The 21187-nt window shown below is 42.3% G+C and overlaps 1 protein-coding gene across 1 annotated transcript in view; it reads right to left on the reverse strand.

Annotated features, from left to right (window-relative positions):
* CCNB2 (cyclin B2) overlaps nucleotides 1-21187 on the reverse strand; it is a 32169-nt gene continuing 10982 nt past the window's right edge. Inside the window, exons 4-9 of the mRNA XM_006831593.1 lie at nucleotides 17787-17957; nucleotides 17526-17684; nucleotides 12700-12936; nucleotides 12254-12394; nucleotides 1080-1190; nucleotides 1-123 (exon numbers count right to left, since the gene is read on the reverse strand). Coding sequence (XP_006831656.1) covers nucleotides 13-123; nucleotides 1080-1190; nucleotides 12254-12394; nucleotides 12700-12936; nucleotides 17526-17684; nucleotides 17787-17957 — 930 coding nt within the window. The 3' untranslated portion in view covers nucleotides 1-12. The remainder of the gene's footprint in view (nucleotides 124-1079; nucleotides 1191-12253; nucleotides 12395-12699; nucleotides 12937-17525; nucleotides 17685-17786; nucleotides 17958-21187) is intronic.

A 21187-nucleotide genomic window follows, 5' to 3' on the forward strand; every position in this document is an offset into this window, starting at 1 on the left:
GGCCACCACAGTCTAGGGTCTTCCCATCAGCGGTGAGGCAAGGTCTTTGATGGCTTTGGCGTTCAGCTGTGGAATGGTGCTAATCTTCAGCAGTCTGCTGCTGGCATACTTATTCTTGATGGCCTGCAGGAGTGAGTCATTTGTGATTAAGCTCACATCAGGACGCCTACCTTCTACCTACCTCATACCTAACCTAACTGACAAGTGCAGGACCCCAAATTCGTCTTAACCTGTTGTTCCTTTTACGTCCATTTCTGTCCATGTCTTTTAGGACTACGACTCCTCTGGCAGCAAAAGTGATGGTGGAACAAATGAGTTCAAGGTTCCCAAGTTCTCTCATGAGCTACCAGAGAGAAGAGAGGTGTACCACCGGGACACAACAGTAACAATGGACCCCAGAGAAGCCCCTCAGCACTGAGAACACATCTTGCTTCACAGGGTGCTAAATCAGGCTAAAGTAACATGAAAGAAAGCAGGTCATGTGGTGAGGACACAAGACTTCCGTGGTACAAATGCCATGCTCTTTGTCACCAGGCCCCTTTGATGCCACAGGGGCACAGGGCAGGACCAAGCCTCCTCTGACTCCTTCCCTCTCAGGTGGGCCACAGAGACCACCACTAAGCCCAAGAGGCTTCTCCCTCTTTTCTTCACCATGGTCACTAATTGAGTGCCTTTCTGCCATCGTGTCTGGAAAGGCCCTGAATAATAGAATCTGAATCCTCAAGACTCCAGACAGCCATTTGAGCTGCCCTGGCTCTTCCTGATCACATGCCAACCAGCCTTCCCTGCTTACTGAGCGGTTATCCTGGATGCTGGATTAAGAATAAAGCACAGACAGTGAATGGCTGACTGCAAACCAGGCTGAAACAGCGTTCCACCATACTTTGTTTCAAAGAAAGATAAAGTCTGTTTTGAAAAGAATTTGCGCTCACCAATATGCTGCACCCCCTGCTGTTCTAGACAAATATAAACAACTTGTACTGAAATAGACTCTCACAGAAGCCATTATATATTTACATGAAAACATAAACACAGCCCTAGTCCAATGCATGCCACAGCTGAGAAGAAATAGTACTTACGATGAATTTCGTTAGGTTTTCGTTGACTTTCACTACGTTTTTGGCCATGTGCTGCATGACTTCCAGTACTTCGCTCTCTGTGTATCCAGTGTAATATTCCTGCTTTAAGCTCTGGAACACAAGGCAACGAGAAGGAACCTGTGACTGAGACCTCGGGCATGAGAAAGCCTCTGCTGCTTTGCAAGAGCGAGTGTTGCCCATGCAGACAACTCTTCGGCAGACGCTGTGAAAGACTAGCCTTCTTCCCTCCTGGAACTTCAGTTATAGCCCCCACCAGTACTGTGGACAGCGCTAAAATAGGGCTCCAATAAGACATGGGAGGCTCCAGGCTAAGAAGTCAAAGCTTGCACAGGTATAAGCTATTGTTGGGCACCATCGCGTTGGTTTTCACTTAGAGCGACCAACCCCAGGTCCTGAGTAGCATTGCCCCACAAGGATTTCTTGGCTGTAATCTTTTGTTTAGCAGCTAAGGACCACCGGGGTTCCTTGTACAGGTATATAAATATAGGGTACTTAGAGTAACAAATCTTTCCTACCTACCTTGGAACAAAACAAACAAAAAATACCCCCCTGCCCAGTATGGGCAGAGGCCTGGGATGAGCACATCTCACACTTCCCACTCAGCATGTGCCCGAGAGCGGCTGTGAATAGGCTCCAGTCCACCCCCCCCACCCCCGGTTTCCATACTGCTGCTCGGGGGGGGGAAAACCCCTCAGAATGGACTGAGTCACATGCAGCACAATCGACCACATCCAGAGCTCCAACCACCCATGACTCTCTGCTGGGGCTCTGTGAGACCAGGGAGAACCAGAGAAGACACTACCTTCCAGTCCAGCTGGGGAGCTAGCCTCCAAGAGGAAAACGCCAGCAAAACAACAACTGTTGATGGATAAGATGTTGAACACTTACCACGTACGAAGATCTATCACCTGACTTTACTAAAAGTCATTCCTTTCATATGTACAATATGAACCTGGTGAAACTGAATGGGAAAATAAACCTCAGCTGAACTTCAATCCTTACGTAGTTTGAAGGGAAAAAAAAAAAAAAGACCTAAGCAGGAGTGAATACTGAAAACAGCATTTTGAAATCAATTCCAGAAAACCAGCAGGCCTATTGCTAATGGGTTTATAGCCTAGAGAAGAGGGTTTCAGAGCAGTCTGGGAAATGAGTTAACATATCAGGATTGTGTGTCGTGTACCAGTGGCTCTTTTTGCCTCAATTATTTTTTTAATTCAAATTCAGAAAAATGGAAGGATAAGATAATGAACATATAATGAATATCTGTATATCTGCCATGAAGCTTCCTCAGTTAACATTTTGTCATTGTTTCGTTGAGATCAAGTGTATATAAGGTGATGTTCATCATTTCCACCATTCTCATGTGTACAATTCAGTGGTAACAATTCACCATGTTGTATAGCATCACCACAATCTGCTCCCTTAGCAGAAACTACCACACTCTCACACCTGAAAACAACTAATGAACTCTGGTCTATGCATTCTAGATATTTCACATAAATGAGATCATACAGTATGTGTTCTCAACACATTTTCAAGGTTCATCCATGTCAGCAGGTATCCGAATTTCATTTCTGTTTATGACTGAGTAGGATTCTATTGGCTGTGTAGACCACATTTTGTTTATCCCTTAGTCTGTTGCTGGTGGGCACTTGGGTTGTCCCCACCTTTTCAAATACTGTGAATAATGTTGCAATGAAAGTTGGTCAATTGGCATAACAAAGTCCACAAAGACATTCTACTTTGGTGAGTAGAGACTGGGATCTTAAAAGGTCATGAGCTACCTAAGGTATGCACCTTAGATATGGTCTCTCCATGTGCAGATGAAAGAAGATTGATGAAAGCTGAAAATGCTTGGAATCAACTAGTCCAGGGACCGAAGGGAACATCAGTCACCACGACTCTGAAAACAGATGAAGTAGATGGTGATTGGCTGCCACTACCAAGTGCTCTGAAAGGAAGCATATGAAAAAGTCCCAGATACAGTGGGTGAAAATGCTGACCAGAACTCAAAATTACAAAAGACCGGGCCTACTGGTCAGAAAGCAACTAAAGGACCTCAAGACTTGGCCACTCTTCAGGTCTGGAATTGAATTCAGCCTTCTGGTTCAATTTTCAGCCAAGTAGTAGATAGACACATAGCAGGGACAACTCTAGTAGAGTATGCTCACCATGGAATGGTCAACCACTCAAGACCAAAAGGGCAAGAGGTTTACCTAAGATTGGGAAAGACGGTAGACTGGAAATAAGAATCACAGGAAGGAACTAGGATAAATGATGGTACCTGGAAAGGATTGTAATCACTGAGACGAAGCAAAGTGTACACTGCTGTGGCATACAGTAACTCTGTTTAATTTCATGAGGAACTGTCTAATTGTTGTACAGTTTTTAACACTTCACTGTTTTCTTTCTCTGTCTACATATTAAGAAGCCCTGGGGTGCTGTAGGGTGGGTAAGCACTGAACTGCTAACCACAAGGTTGGCCTTTCACACCCATCGGTTGTTCCATAGGAAAAAGACGGGGCTTTCTGCTCCCCTAAAGATTTACAGCCTCCGAAACCTCACATAGGGTTGCTATGAGTCAGAATCCACTCAATGGCAGAGGGTTTAGTTTTTGGTTTGGGGCCAACATATTATGTACATATACTTTTGCTGAACCATTTAAAAATTACATGTAACTCCTCAATATTTCAGCATGCTTTTTCCTGCCTATTCCATAACACCATCATAACATAAGAAAAATTTCAAGTATTCCATATCATCTAGTTATATATGGTCAGTATTCAAATACCCCAGTTATCCCAAAAATACACTCAAGGTCCATGCAATGTTTTGGGTTATATCTTCAGTCTCTCTTCATTTAAAACAACCTTCACTTTTTTAACTTCTGACAGACTTTTTGGAAGCATCCAGGATAGTTACTTTTAGAATGTCCCATATTTTGGATTTGTTTGTTTTCTCAAAGCCTTTTTGGCTAAGATTACACCTACACACACACATGGACTGGGCAGGGTCTAGGAGGCAACTCCCCAACTACATACTGCAGTTTTTTTTACCAACAGTGAGCCCTCCCATACTACCCACCACCCAGAAGTCACTTGGAGATGCAGGAGAGACTGTGTAGGGCATTTGTTCACAGGAAGAACACCACAAGTCGTGTGTCCCTTGTCACAATGAACCCAGACTCTTCTTGGGTGTGTTATAAACAGAGAAGCCACTCCTTAGGCCCCCTGCTCTGAGCACACCCCCGTGTCCATCATTTTAACATGACTACTCCACAGATGAGAACATGCACATCTTACTTCATCAGAAGGTACATCAAGTCCTGTAATCCCACCATTGGTGACACCAACCTTGATCATGTGGTTAAGGAGGTAGCTGCCAGACATTAGTATTTGTAGGGTGATATTTTGAAACCTTTTGAAATCTTGTTCCCCAAAATTATTTCACCTAATGATATTCAGGTATCCATTAGGAAGATTTGCTTGAATCAATTATTACAACAGAGGTTTTAAAAAAAAGCTGAGTTTCTAATCAACATCACAGGCATTCTACTTAAAAAAGCGAAGTCCCCTCAGTGATTCATTAAGGACTTTTCTTTTTCTTAATGCATTATAAATCTGCTGTTGTCATTCTTCTTTTTATGCTCATAGTAAACCAGATCTGGCCAGTAAGGAGCCCCTTCAGGCCATTTCCTATGTCATTTCGCTATGACCCCACTGACTCACAGCAACCCTGTATACAGTTTCCAAGGAGTGGCTGGTAGGTTTGAACTGCCAACCTTGTGGTTAACAGTCCAGTGCTGATCCTAGATATCCCCACACCAGGACTCCAGGACCCCATTACCATTAGTCTTGGAAAATTTCTCACTTTCAGGCACAGCTCGTTTTAGGCTCACTTTGGCCATGGCCATGGCCCTGCGATCAGTAATGTCTTTAAGGAGTCCTAAGCGTAGTGGTTATGAATTGGGCTGCGAACCGCAAGGTCAGCAGTTCAAAACTACCAGCTGCTCCGCGGGAGAAAGATGAGGCTTTCTGCTCCCATAAAGATTTACAGCCTCGGAAACCCCGTTCAGGGTCACTATGGGTCGGAACCGACTCGACGGCACATAACAACAACAGTTCCTAGTGGGTAACAGTGTTTCATAGCTAAGATCTAGACCTTAGGTAAATTCCTTATTATTATTTGTTATTGTTTCTAGGCATGTCCATTATGAGTTTACTAATAGCTACCGATCATACATAAGATTATCAAAGTTTTCCCTTTGTTTTTAATTTTTTAAACAATTTTTCCTCTTTTTAGTGTAAATTTCAGTCTTCAATAAATGGAATGCACTTATTTACTTTATCCTACAAAAGACATAAAATAGCTTCAGAATTGCAATGCCAAATTACTCCCTTTTTTAAAAAAAAATTCTTTTTAATAATATTTTATTTTTGGCGTAAACATATGCAACAAAACCCATTCCCATTCAACCATATTCCTCTTAACAATAAGCTAAGTAAATATCAAGTCTCCTTACCATTTCTATTCCTCTGTAATGTCTAACTTTCTATCCCACTAGTACACACACAGTCTGAATGCTATCTTCAAAAACTATTTGAAAATAAGCACTCAAATACTTGTACAAAAGGTCAATGTACAAAGGTCGCACATTGTATGATTCCATTTACAAAACTATTCAGCACAGAGACAGAAGGCAGAATGGTGGTTTCCCGGAGAAGGGGGAGGGTGGAATGGAGAGCAACTGCTTAACAGGTTTCATCTTGACAAAAACGTTCTGAAGGGAACTAGAAGTGGAGGTTACATAGCATTGTGTATGAATATAATGAATGCCATCCACTGAAATATTAACTCCTTCCTGGTGACTTCTAGCAAGATGGCGGACTAGACAGACACCCTACAGAGACCCTCTGCAACAAAGATAAGGAAACAGAGTGGAACCGACACAGAGGACAATCTTGGAACCCTGAGCTTCAGAGAAAGGTTAGAAAAGTGGACTAAATATCTACTGGGAGGAGAAGCTGGAAGAAGCTGAAAGGAGACTTGGCCAGACTTGGCACAGCCATCTTAAACTTTTCAAACAGCTTTGGAGAGAGACACAGCGGCTTGACAACACAGATTCACTTGGGTGATGGTCAAGGTGCGATTCTTATTTGCCACACTCCTCTGGATAATAGAAGGTTGGCCCACATCCTCAGCTACCCCCACTGCAGACCCTGCTCTCCACGAGTCCAGAGCCATTCGATTGGAGCCAGTGTGCAGCAGTGTTTGCTGTGCTGCCTCAGTGTCTGGATCCAGGAGGGCTCTGCTCTAGATCTACAGAACTCAGAGAGACTCCAGGACAGAATTAGACGAGCCACCCTACTCCAGGTCCCCTTTGGTTCTGACAGACACTGAAACCAGCAACCTAAAGGGCCTCCATGAACTACTTCCAGACGGTGTGCCCTGAAAACAGACAACACCTAGGCCTATAGGAACTCAGCCATCACATCCCTCCTCCACCCACTTTATGAGTTCTTCAACTGGCAGGAATCCCCAGAGTTTTTGCTCTGGTTTATTTTTCCTTTCATTGTGTCATTGCTTTTGTTTGTGTTTTATTTCTTCTCCTTCTTCCTCTTTTTCCCGTCTCTTGATTTTTATCCTTTTATCCTGCTGTGGCGCTTTGGGATAAAGCACTGGACCACAAAGTCTATTTGAGCCACAAGGTTGGCAGTTCAAACTCACTAGGTATTCCTTGGAAACCCTATACAGGGTGACTGAGTCAGAACCAACTCAACGGCACTTAACAATAACAACAATCTACACTTCAGTTTTTTTCTTCTTTTCGACCCTCTTTTTTGTTCTTCTTAATTTTTCTTTACTAGTTTCTGGTCTCTTTCTTTATTCATTTTCCCTCTGGTTTTTTAGCCCTCTTCCATTTTCTAATTTTTCTCCTGTACGTCTCTATTTTCCTATACCTCTTTTATTTTTTGGACTCCTGGTGTGACGCTGTAGGATAAGCACTGGACTGCAAGCCATAAGATTGGCAGTTCAAACCCACCAGCTGCTCCTAGGAAATCATATACAGTGTCGCTATGAGTCGGAACCAACTCATCAGCACTTCAGGACAATAACTTTTCTCTTTTTAGTTTTTATATCCTTTCTTTCTTGTTGCTGCCCCTTATTGTTTTTCTCCTTTATCATATTCTCCTTTCACTGTTGTTTGCTTGTTTTTTGTTTTGTTTTCCTATGTGATTTCTCCTCTTTACCCAGCAGATGGGAGACATCAATTGTGACCACACTGTATCCTCTGCAGCTCCATACACTGGACAAGAGCCACTACCCACTCCTATGCCACCTAGGATGATCAACAATGAGCATCAGCTAACAAGAGCCAAACCCATCCTAAAGGAAAACCGTTCACATGGGCCAGTCTCTAATCACACCCACCAGGACCTAGTTGGTGAGAGCTTAAGAAGACATCAATGTACAATCACTAATTAAATACAAATACAATGACCACAATGTCTCAGAGACATTAGATGATTTTAGTGCACACAAAGAAATGAGACTGGCTAAAACAAATGACCCAAATGCAAAACCAGAAAATGTTTCTGAAAAATAAAAGGTAATGGGACTGAGAATTCAAAAGAATGATTATTTGGTACCTTCAACGTACTGACGGAAAGATCAAGGAAAACAGAAAAAACTTTACAATGGCAGTCAAAAATAAATGCAAATTTTGAAACAATAAAAACCTGCAAATAGTTATCCAGAATATTAATACAAAGAACTCAGAAATGGACAATACACTGAAAGGGCAAAGAAGTAGATTTGAATCAGCGGAATTCCAAGTTAGTGGCCCTTGAAAATACTAGTTAAGTTACAAGAACAATCAGGAAAAAAGAATGAAAATATCAGAAAAAAGTCCGAGATTTATGAGGGACACCATGATGAGGAATAACTTACAGATGATCAGAATTCCAGAACAGGAAAAGACATTAAAGACATGGAGAAAACTGTCAAAGAGTTGCTGGAAGAAAACATCTCTAACATCACAAAAGATAAGTATACAAGAAGCTGAATGAATTCCAAACAGGATAGACGCCCTGAAGAAAATCACCAAGACATATCATAACTAAACTTTCCAAAATGGAAGACAAAACGAAGTTACTACAAAGAAGAACCAATAAGACCAAGGTCTGATTTCTCGGCAGAAACCATGCAGACAAACCATGCAAACCAATGCAATGGGCTGACATAAATAAAACTGAAAGAAAAAAAATTGCCAACTAAGAATCATGCTGTTGTTGCTGGGCGCCATCAAGTTGATTCCAACTCACTGTGACCCTACACACCACAGTACAAACTACTGCCCAATCCTGGGCCAACCTCACAATCTCTGCTACTTTTCATCCCACTGATGCTACCACTGTGCCAATCCATCTCACTGGGGGTCTTCCTCTTTTTCTATGACTCTCCACTTTACCAAATATGATATTCCTCTCCAGTGAACAACTGCTTCTTGGTCTAGGCACAGGTTCCTCATGAGCACAATTAAGTGTTCCGGAATACTCACACTTCACACTATTGTCCATAGAATCATAAATCCAGCAAAATCGTCCTTCAAATATGACAGCAAGATTAGGATATTTCCAGATAAATAGAAATAAAAGGAATTTGTAAATATCCAGGCCAACTTTTAAAAAAATACTAACGGGTGTTCTTTGGACTGAGCACCAACAGCCACAGCAACCTGAGATTACCATACATGACACCACCACCCAGAACTCAATCCAGAGACAAAAGCATCAAACAACAAAACAAACCTACAAGACTGAAAATAGGGAAACAGATGTCAATTTATAATGAATTCAATTACAAAGGCAAAAGAGGGAATAGTGTAGATAGAGAACTTCAAAATGACAAGGAAAGTCAAGTAGATTTTGAGATAAAACAGACTGTTTTAAACAGAGAAAGATTACATGGTAATCTCAAAGAAAATTAATACACTTTCACATCAAAATAAAAAAGAGGAAAATCAGAAACATTTAGCAAATATTAAAACAACAGCAATGAAGAAAATGAAAAGAAAATCCACAAACAATATGAACCAGGGGCAGAAATCTATGGGGAACAAAGAAACTAGCAATAGTACAAAAACACACACACAACAAAATGACAGCAATCAATTCACACTGTCAAGTATTATGCAATGTTGAATAATAATGATAAATCTGGGAAATATCTCATAACATGGGTGAACCTGGACAACATTATGCTGAGTGAAGAAATGAGTCATCACAAAAGGTCAAATACTGTATGAAATCACTGTGGCAAAAAAAAACTAAGAAAAGGTTTTCTTGCAAAAAGAAACATTTTATGCTGGTTACTAGGGGTAGGAGGGAAAGAAAAATTATTTCCTGGGTAGAGGATAAACACATGTTAACTTGGGTGAAGGAGAAGGCCAAATACAAGAAGATGAAGGTTGGCACAAGAAAGATGAAGGTAGTGGAAGACACAGGAAGAAGTGCAAGAGTTAAAGTGAATTGAGTGAGACCGAAAGGAATGTTGGGAAACATGATTACAGAAAGCTTGTAAGCCCGTCTTCAGCTTAACTGATTGGAATACCTAAAAGGGATTCCAGAACTTGCCTAGTGAAATAGGCCTCTTGCGGAGCCTTTGCAGTGTATAGGACCTTAGGTGGAATCCTGTGCCCCATCCAGAACTTTCTGAGGTGGGACATTCCCACTAGAAAGGACAAGCAGACCAGCATGGAACAGCTAGAGCAACAGAAGATAACTCTTCAAAGAAAGATCATCAGGAAAAACCCAAAACAAAAATGGCAGTATGACTGGCTACTACAAGAATAAGCAAGTTGTTTGCCGGGAAGCCATCAAGGCAAGCAATCAAGTTCCTTCAGAACAACACTCCCTCTAAGACTAAAATTCAAAGGGAACACACAAACAAGCATGTAAGCTTGCTGACAACCACATTGGTCTACTGGTGAGTGGAAGAGGGGGAAAGACAGCAATGAAGAAATGGGCTGAGTTCAACCATGTTCCATACACTCCCTCTGACCTGGAGATGAGAGAGAGAAGAGGAAGGGCTGTTTGGACCAAAGGGTGGTGAGATCTGGGGACACCTGAGCTCATGGACAAGGACATAGCCACAGAGCACTAGAGCAGAAAATGAAGCATCCCACTGATATGAAGTGACGGGAGATGCACACGAACACACAAACTTGCAGACAGTACCCATTTGACCTACCCTTGATGGCTTGATAATCAGAACTCGACTAGAGGAAGATAAAAAAAAATTTTTTTTATAAAGGAAATGAGGGTAATTTGCTACAATCTGATGAACCTGACCTATACTAATGGAGGTTGTAACTCTAAATACCAACAGAGAGGGAAGGAGTCTTCAAAGCAAGTATCAATGCAAATATCAACTCTGTACACAGGGTAGAAAGGGATGGGGAACTTACACATTAGCTACCGAAAATGAGGGGGCAATAAAGCCACAAAGTGATTGGCTTAAAAGCGTTCAAGAGGAAGTTTAGTTTAAGAGTGTGTGAGGGAAGAAAGAGTCCCCACTAAATAGTTTGCATCTTGTCTAGATGAGTCTGGTGAAAAGAGATGGGGATAAGATTCATGATTCAATAGTAACTGTTATCATGACTAATTGTTACTGACACAAGTGTAAAGGTAGAAGTTTTGTAACAAAAACAGGGAAAGTAGTTAATCTTACAGTCCAGAAATAGAGGACCCTAGGACCATCAAGGGAGAAGAGCACAAGCGGAATGTAAGACCTTATCCTGAGAAGCAGCGACACCAGAGATGGAGGCAGAGATGGGGACATGGAGAGAGGGAGCAGCTAAGAAGTCTAAATTTATGGGAAGAGAGGAACTCAGAGATGGCAGCCAGGAAGCAGAATTTCAGAATGTGTCCTATGGTGGTATAAATTATTATGTATGTCTGAATGTTTAAAAAGCAAACAAAAAAACAGCTAAAGTGACTAGAGAAAAATACTGTTATCTGATGGTACATGGAGGGGATTATAATCAGTGTAATGAAACAAGGTGTATAATTTGTTGAATGTAAAATTGATGATCTACCCTGTAAACTTTTACTCGATTCACAATAAAAAGTTAAAGAAAAATCCATTCTCTGTGTTCTATTTGATGATAGTTACTAATTTGATTTTAGTTATCCTGTTTCTATTTAACTTCATTTTAAAGTCTGAATAAAGCATTTCTATTGTTCAAAAATCAAAACTATAAAAATCTTGCAATCAGAAATTCTGTTCCCACCCACCTCCCATATTCATTCTGGTTTATTCCCCTTTTATGTTACACAGGGTGTATGATACTACACACATACCAGGGGCCTGGTAACCTTGCATGTCTGTGCATAGGCCCTGAAGGCAGGGTTTGCATCACAGCTAACCTGTCTTGGCAAAACGCTGGGTCCTCTTGAAGCAGGAAAGGATGGCAGGCCTGGGAGAAGCTGCCCACCACTTGTCTTCCCATGTCGCCTGAGAGGCTATTAGGAGATAGTTTCCCATCACTCCCTGGGTTCTGATGAGACTGCCTGCTCCTCACCTCTCATAACTGTCCTGACTGGTGTGAGACAGGCACCCTTATCTATTCTAGTGGTGGGTCACTGTGTCTTCACCGGCCGTGGAAGTCAGGCTTTGTATGCTTATTCACTGACTTGTTTATTTCACTTAACAAAATATACACTGGAAATCACACCTTATCCAGTTCTTAGTGGCCTTCCTCATTCTGGTTACAATTCTATACTATATTTGTGCACCCTGATTTACTCAACTAGTCTCACGTAGAAAGATGTTTGGATTCTTCCAAGAAGCTTTCTTGGAAAAAAGCTTTTTTTTTTTTTCTTAAAAGAGACTTTGGAAATCGGCTTCAAGCACTGTTGTTGTTGTTAGGTGCCACTGAGTCAGTTCTGACGCATAGCGACCCTGTATAGGGTTTCCAAAGAGCGGCTGATTGGTTTAAACCATCAACCTTGCTGTTAGCAGTCCAGCGCTTATCTAACAGTGTCACGCCAGGACTTGCTTCAAGGATAGCATTGTGGAAATGTTAAGTCCTTTCATATGAAGAGGACATAAACTATAACCAACTAATTTTTCTTAAATTGACCACTCACCCATTTTCCTTGGTCTAGAATCTTCTGAGACAAGCAGGAAGCGGCGGCTGCTATCTTAGAAGGGTGATAATGCACCATGTCATAGTCAATGAGAGTCAGCTCCATCAAATACTTGGCTAAAGTGTGCTGTTCAACATCAACCTATGAAGGAACAGCAAGAATCACAACTGCTATTACTTATCTTGCAAAATTCTGGTGAGAACTAGAACTCAGATGCACTTAGTCTACTTATCCATCACAAGAAATGCTCTAGTGCACAGTCTACTTCAGACACACAGCATAGTGCCTTTTCTCTTACCAAGTGATGAGATACGCATTAGGACCTTTCTAAAGGATGCTTTTTATAAACTCATTAGCTTCCCTATTAAGAGCACGCAGGTCAATGTTTCTGGGATGAGACATCCAATTAACATAATAAAGTCTCCCACAAAGTCGCAAACACTTACCTCCCCAGCTTTCGATGCTCGTCTTAAGAAGTGCAGGGGCAAGGGTCGACCCAATTCAAATTTCAATTCTTTCAAAATTAGAGTTTCCATTTCTCGGATTTGGGGGCTGGTATAAGCATTGTCTGTGATATAAACGAAGTCTTCAATATTTGGAGAAAACATCTCCTCATACTTGGAAGCCAAGAGCAAAGCAGTAATGCCAACCAGTTGAAGCTTCTTACGAGAGACTGGCTGAATCTAATTGAAGCAAAAAAAAAAAATTCAAAAGTTCTATCTAATGCACACCAATGTTCACAGCAGCACTATTTACAACAGCAAAAAGATGGAGACAGCCTAAGTGCCCATCGATTGAAGAATGGATACACAAACTGTGGTACATACACACAATGGAATATTATGCTACCTTGAAGCTACCACATACCATGGATGTACCTTGAGGACATTATATTGAGTGAAATGAGTCAGTCACTAAAGGAGCACTACTGTATAGGAGCACTACTGTATAGGAGCACTACTGTATAGGAGCACTACTGTATAGGAGCACTACTGTATAGGAGCACTACTGTAAATTACTGGGAAGAAGAACAAGAACAAACAAATCACTTCCCCAGGAAACATCAAGGCAAGTGGTCAGGTCCCCTCAACGCAAACCCCCCTCCAAGACTAAGACTCAACGGAAATATGCACTCTGATTGGTGACCACACACATCACCGAGAGGGGAAAATGGGGTAAAAACATCAATGAAGCAGGAAGCTAAGCCCTACAATGCTCGGTGGGCTTCTGGGGACCCAGATGGGGACCTGGTTGGCCAGCAGTGTGAGGAGACCTGGGGACTCTTGGGCCCAGAGACAGTGGCATGGCCATGGAGGACTCAAGTGGAGAGTGGAGCTACCGGCTGATGGGAAGAGAGGGCAGGTGCACAAGAACACCCACATTTGCAGATGGTACCCACATGACCTGGCCCTGATGACTGGATGATCAGAGCTCAACCAGGAGAAGAAAGAAGAGAAAAAAAAAGAGTGATCTGATACAATTTGATGAACTTGACCTATACCTACGGATGCAGTGACTCAAAAGAGGGAACAAATCCTTACAGCAAGAAACATTCCCACCCCCTCCACACACAGAGTAGACAGAGATGGGCAACTTGGACATTGGATACACAAATGGGTGGGGGGGACTACAAAGGCAAGAAGTGACTGGCTTACAAGCTTTCAAGAGGGAACCTAGAGCTAGGGGGCATGGAGGAAGGCAGAATCTCCAGTGAGTACTATCCAACCTGTCTAGGCAGGGTTGATGAAATGAAATGCAGATGGGTCACTTGTGATACTATAGTGAATAATTGTTATAAGGACTGACTGTGAGGGTTGGAAATGTAAAGGTAGACATTTTGCAGCAAGGAAGGGAGTGATTAATTCTCCAGTCTAGGAGCGGAGGTCTCTAGGACCATCAACAGAGAAGAGCCGAGAGCGGGACCCTACCCAGAGAAGCAGCAATGCCTGAGATAGAGGCAGAGACGATGACATGGAGTGATGAAGTGGCTGGGGACTTTGGATCCAGAAAGGGAGAGGGACTGTGTGCTGAAGACTGGGGGCGGGGAGTGCAGGGGGCGGGTTTGTAGGGTATACCCTTTGATCAGTTGATGATGCATCGAGGGGATCAGAACCATGGCAATGAAACGATATACGATGGGATGAATGTAAAACTAAAGTTCTCTCATGTAAACTATCATATAATTTATATATATATATAAAACCAACCAGAAAGTTAATGGTAATATTTCTATTTGTTTACCTTCCACGATATGAAAGTGTAACAAAGGAAACACATCTACAACATCTTTTCATTTAGACCCCCACCAACGTAGAGTGGTTGAAGTTGTAAATTCATCATAGTTATAAAAATTAATAGCCAAAAAGAATATTTCAAACCAATTAGTCTCTGCGATACAAGGGTGATGTTCTTCTTTGTTTATTCTAATAAATTTGTCTTTATTTTTCACTCCGAAAAAAAAATACTAGGAAGAAGAACCCATACTAAGAGGGAAGAAAAAAAAAAGAAAGAAATTCTTTGCTGGTTACTATTTTATAGTGGTATGCCAGAGAAACGATGCTTGGCTGTCTTTGAATCTTGGTTTCTCTTGCATACCATTGTATAATATACACTTGAGGAGGACAGACAGGAATAGCCAGAAATATCACCATAGAAAGCTTTTAAGTCCATCTTCTGCCTAGAACAGAAGATACTTCTTGAAAGAAAGACTGACAGGAAAAATATAAAACAGTAATGGCAGTCTGACTGACTACTACAACAACAAGCAAGTTGCTCACTCAGAAGACATCAAGGCAAGTGGTCGGCTCCCTCAGGGTAAACTCCCTTCCAAGACTAAGACTCAAGAAGAATACACGAACAGACATGCAGTCTGACTGGTGACTATGTTGGTCACCGATAAGGGGAAGTGAGGGAAAAAACAACAATGAAGCTGTGAGTTAAGTCCGACAACATCCAATAGAATCCAGTGAACCCAGGTGGAGACCTGGTTGATCAGCAGTATGGCAAGACCTGGGGAGTCTTGGGCCAGAGTCAGTGACATAGCCACAGAGGACTAGAGTGGAGAGTGAAGCATCCAGCTGATAAGAAGAGAAGGCATATGCACAAGAACATCCACATTTGCAAATAATACCCACTTGACCTGGTTTCAATGACTGGATGATCAGAACTCAACTAGAAGAAAGAAGAGGGAAAAAAGAGTAATCTGATACAATTTGCTGAACTTGACCTACATCTATGGATGCAGTAGCTCAAAAGAGGGAACAAATCTTTACAGTGTGGATCATTCCCACCCACTCAATATACAGGGTAGACAGGGATGGGCAACTTGGACACTGACTACCCAAAATGGGAGGGGAGGGGGAACCTACAAAGGCAAGAAGGGACTGGCTTACAAGCTTTCAAGAGGGAGCCTAGATCCAGAGGACTTGGAGGAAGGTAGAATCTCCACTGAGTAATATCCAATCTGTCTGGGCGGGGCTGATGAAAAGAGATAGATAGCACTTCTGTGGCACAATAGTGAATAATTGCTATCAGGACTGACTTTGAGGGTTGGAAATGTAAAGGCAGATGTTTTGTAGCAAAAGGAGGCAAGTGGTTGACTTTGCAGGCCAGATGCAGAGGTCCCTGGGGCCATCAAGGCAGAAGAGCGGAGAGCGGGACCCAACCCAGAGAAGCAGTGGCGCCAGAGATGGAGGCAGAGACGATGACCTGGAGAGATGGAGCAGCTGGGGACTTTAGACCCAGAGAGGGAGAGGAGCTGTGTGTTGAGGACTCGGATGGCAGGCTTGTAGGATTTACCCTTTGGTTGGTTGATGATGCATGGAGGGGATTGCAATCATGGCAATGAAATGATATACGATAGGATGAATGTAAAGCTAATATTCTCTCATGTAAACGATCACATAATTCACAATAACAACTTAAAAAAAAAAGTTCGATCTAGCAAGAGGGTTGGTTCTTTGGGTCGAGCATGTTGAGAGGGACCCGGGGTACTGCGTACGCCCCTCTTCCAGGCACTGGGCACCTGAACCCTGAATAAGTGCCTCCACCTGTCATGACAACTGTTGTCCACCGAGTACTGTGTACCAGGCACAGTACAGTGCTAAGGCCCTCACCCGGGATTTCGTCAAATTCTCATAAAAATCCTAGAAAGTACATATTTTTATTTTCATTTCCAAATTTTGTTGTTAAGTGCTGTTGAGTCTGTTCTGACCCATAGTGACTGTGTATAGGGTTTCCGAGGAGCAGCTGGTGAGCTTGAACCACCAACCTTAAAGTTCAAACTGACTTTTCAGTCCAGTGCATTAACCCACAGCACCACACCAGGACTCCATTTACAAATAGATGGCCTAAAAGGAAGATTCAGAAGCCAGCCAAGATCACTCAGTTATTGAGTAGGGAAGCCAAGGTATGAATCCAAGCCTGACAATCAAGCTCCTAGTTGCTGCTCCTCCCCAAATTGGTACTCAAAGTAATAGAAATGAGGCCATGCAATTTAATGAATGCCTAGGAACACTCTGAATCATTGTGTGGTGGCACTGTAGGACAAGCACACAACCACAAGGTCGGTTTGAATCAGCCACTCCTTGGAAATCCTATGCAGGGTCGCTACAGGTTTGAACCAACTCGACGGCACTTAACAACAAGGTAAAGCTTGATGAACCTGCACTACCTCGCATTTCAGCACCTGCAGTTCTCGGACTTTTCATAAAGTGCCTTTGGGTCGCTCCTAAAGATGCACCGACCTCCTTAACTTTTTGTCTCCAAAGCCTAAATGCATGGTTTGATGACACACTATCTGATGACATGAGGTTTCTGAAGCCCCACCGTCACAGAATAAACCCCCCCAAAAAATATATGTCAACCTGGCTGGGCCACGATTCTCAGTGGTGTGGCAGTTATACATTGATGTATGTTTCCCCATGATCGCCCTTGATCTCATGAAAGGAGATGAGGGTGGAATAGATCACCCTGAATCAAGTTACAGCCCTGAGGAGACAGAAGGGGAGTCTCACTGGGGTGTAGCCTGTATCACCTTTGATTTTTTGAGAGAAACAAGCAGAGAGAGAGAGAGGGACCTACTTCCACCAAGAGAGAAGAGCTGGGAGCAGAGCATGTCCTGGGAACCTCCTAGAACTAGGAGACACAGAGAGAAGAAGCCTTCCCCTCGAACTGCAGCCCTGAATTCAGGCTTCTACCCTTCAAACTGTGAGAGAGCCCCCAATTGTGGCCTCTGTGATGGAAACGCTACGTTCTGAGGACAGCCGCTTACCTGCAGGAAGCGGTCCATGATGGCAATACACATGTACAGTGTCTCCTGTAGAAGCCTAAACTTGGAGTGAACTTGCACCAGCCAGTCCACCAGGATGGCACGCATGCGTCCATTGATATCACTGCCAGCTAAAAAATGTGGCTTTATGGATTGCAGAACCTGTCGGTAGAAAGAAGAGTTCAAAAAATTGAGCTCATTCTCATTTCCGCTGTGTGGTAAACTCCACATGATTGGTCCAACCTACACACAAGGCCCGCTCACCTCAAGCTGTCTCAGATATTGATAGATGTCCTTCACATAGTCACTGCAGAGCTGAGGGTTCTCCCAATCTTCATGGTCAATATCCTCGATTTTGCAGAGCAAGGCATCAGAGAAAGCTTGACACAGCTTCTCTTCCTTCATGGAGACATCCTCATGGAGGGGAGATGGACCCTATGTCAACAAAATACAGCACATGTATTACTATTACCTCAGAAGGAGCCTTAATGACAAATACGTTTGAAGTCAACTGGCTTCAAGATCAGTATCACATGCATTTTTGAGATACGGTAAAGCCAAAACAAACTCAAAAGTGTAGTTCTACTCTGCACACATGGGGTTGCCCTCAGTTGGACTCAGTTTATGGGCAATTAACAACTTCACTCTAAACAAAAGCCTAAGCCATACAGACCCTCCATGAGCTGGTCCCTACTCCTACTTTTCCTCTCTGATGGATCCCTTACTCCTCTCCCCTTAGCTCATCTACTTACTTCAGCCTACAGGGCTTCCTTCTCCCTTGCAGCAAACAGGTGAGGCTTTCTCTACAAGAATGCTCTTGTCCCGTATCCCTGTGGATACAACCCTCACCATCTTCAAGTTGTTCTTTATGTTACCTTCTGAATGACATCTATCATAACCTCTTATTTAATATTACAACCTGTGGTCAATCCCCCTCCTCTCCCATACAAGTATGTCTGATCTCTCTACGTATGCATGTTCTTTCCCTCATAGAATATATAACCTTCTAATAATAAAATACAGAATTTACTTTTTTTTCAAAAAAAGCATTTTGCACAGAGGTTTACCGATTAGCTCATTCTGTTTTACATCACCAAATCACTGTTTCATCTCAATGGCTGCAATCTCCTCAATATATTGTAATCTCATCACTTTCCCCACCCACTTCCTCCCTGTGTTTCTTGTTTCCATTCCTCCTACTCTCCCAACCCTTCAGAATTTTCTCTTTAGGCAAATGCTGCCCTTTAGGTTATAAATGCTTGACCATTCTAAGGTGTGCACACTTCACTCGTGCTGCTGTCCCCCTGGAGACCTATCTATTGCTTGACTGAAAATTGAGTCATGGGGGTGAGTTCAGTTCTGAACCTGAAATGTGACCAAAGGTCTCATGGTCCTACCAGTTTCTATCTGACCAGTAAACTTGGTCCTTTTGTAATGATTTTGAGTTTTGTTTCACATTTCCTTTCACTCTTTTCAGGATCTTCGAATGGGATTCCTTTCAGAGCAGTTGGTTATGGTAGTTGGGCACCATCTAGTTCTTCTGGTCTCAGGGTCATGGAGACTGATTGATGCTCAGGGTCATGGAGACTGATTGATGCTCACATGGTCCATTAGTCCACTGGACTAATTGCTTCCAAGTGTCAATTTTCACCACTCTTCTTTCTTCCACACATGGAAAAACCAATAGTTGCACCTTAGATGGCCAGTCAGGAGCTTTTAACATCCCAGTCACTCACAAAAGTAGGGTGAAGAGCATTGTCATTGTGAACTCTGTTATGTTAACTGACCATGGTGTCCCTGAGATGTTTGGTACTCTCTAAGATTTTATAATTTTACCCCCTGTATGCTCTACCACATTCAGGGATGATATGTTTGTAGTTCAGCTTGAGTTTCTATCCATGTATATACCCAGAGATCACTGTTGTGGCAGGATTTATCACTGTATAGAACAGTATTTATTTACCTCTGTTCCCTTTAAATTATAGGATTTATTTCTGTATTAAGTTTATTGGTTTTTTTTTAATTTTCTTGTTAGAATACAAATTCCCTAAATGAACATTTACTTATTTATTTTAACTGGCCTGGTTGACTAAGGTATCTCAAACATCCATTATAATCCACGACACCCAGTAAAATAGCTATTGAGTAACAGAAACATAATTATCTGGGGACAGAGATTATTGAAACTGATCATTCTCTTTAGCAGTAGTCTCCTTTGCAAATGCAATACTTTATTGTCTTCAACTAATCTATTTTAAATTGAGAAATTGACAACTAAAAGGCAGAAAAGCATATTCTAGTCTATGAATACAACAGGAGGAAAAAGCAAAGACTGAGCAAATGTACAATCCAGTATTTTCTTTTTTTATGCTTACTGGGTAATTACTCATAAAAATGAAACAAATTAAAAATTTATAAACCAGGTAAAACAAGTATTCAGGACTGAAGTATAAATTATACATGACTCTTAAGAAGAGTAGTGAGTACTTCCCACAGAGAGAGCTATCAGGAATATGTATAAGGGAAACAAAAAACAAAATCAAAGAGAAGGTTGTATAATAAACCACACAACTTAAATCTACATTGAAGCCCAATGAACACAGTTTCTAGTGCTTAGTTTGTTGTCAAGTGCCACCAAGTCGGTACCGACCCATAGCGACCTAATAAAACACTGCCCGATCCTGGGCCAACCTCACTATTTTTGCCACGCTTGAGTCCATCAATGCTGCCACTTGGCCAATCCATCTCGTTGGGGGACTTCCTCTTTTTCTCTTACCCTCCATCTTACCAAACATGATATCCTTCTCCAGTGACGGGTCCCTCCTGACAATATGTCCGCAGTATGAGGAAGGGATAAAACAAAATTTTAAAATCAGCAGTTCAAAACATGATCTTTCCCCTGACACCAGCGGTCTTAACTGGCAGAAGGTCAGGTGAACAAAAGGTATTCAGGGCATTAATTCAAGAATTTGAGAACCTCAAAGGGCTAGAATTAATGAGAAGAGCTACAAGAGACACTGGAGAGAAACCTAACGTTCCCAGAGAGGAAAGAACTGATGGGAGATGAGTTGTCAAAAGTATGCTGGTGCAAACTGCCAGAGGAAGCAAAGAAACACCAGCAATTAGGAGAACTGTAAGCTAATTTAGTCTGGCACAAGTATAGCATGTGAGGAATGAGAAGGTGGGCTGGGAAAGTTAACCAGAACCTCACTTAAGGTTGGGATTTGATGAAAAGGTGAAGTGAAACCACTGGAGGAATTTAGCAAGAGTGAATGGAATCCAATGTGCCTTTTAATACAACGATGGAGTTTCAAGTTACATTATTAGTCCCTTCCCCAGGAAGGGAGGTCAATACCAGGAAACATGGTTTAGAAAGGCAGAGATTATTGGCAGACCTCTTGAAAAGCTCCTTCCAGTTTTCTGCTCAAAAGTGAACCAGCCCACCTCCTCCACACACAGAGTGGACGGAGATGGGCAACTTGGACATTGGATACCCAAATGGGGATGGGGGGACTACAAAGGCAAGAAGTAACTGGCTTACAAGCTTTCAAGGGGGAACCTAGGGCTAGGGAGCATGGAGGAAGGCAGAATCTCCAGTGGGTACTATTCAATCTGTCTGGGCGGAGCGGATAAAAGGAAATACAGATGGGTAACTCGTGATACTG

The sequence above is a fragment of the Chrysochloris asiatica genome, unplaced genomic scaffold, assembly GCF_000296735.1.
Source record: "Chrysochloris asiatica unplaced genomic scaffold, ChrAsi1.0 scaffold00004, whole genome shotgun sequence".
In the NCBI taxonomy this organism is placed as follows: domain Eukaryota; kingdom Metazoa; phylum Chordata; class Mammalia; order Afrosoricida; family Chrysochloridae; genus Chrysochloris; species Chrysochloris asiatica.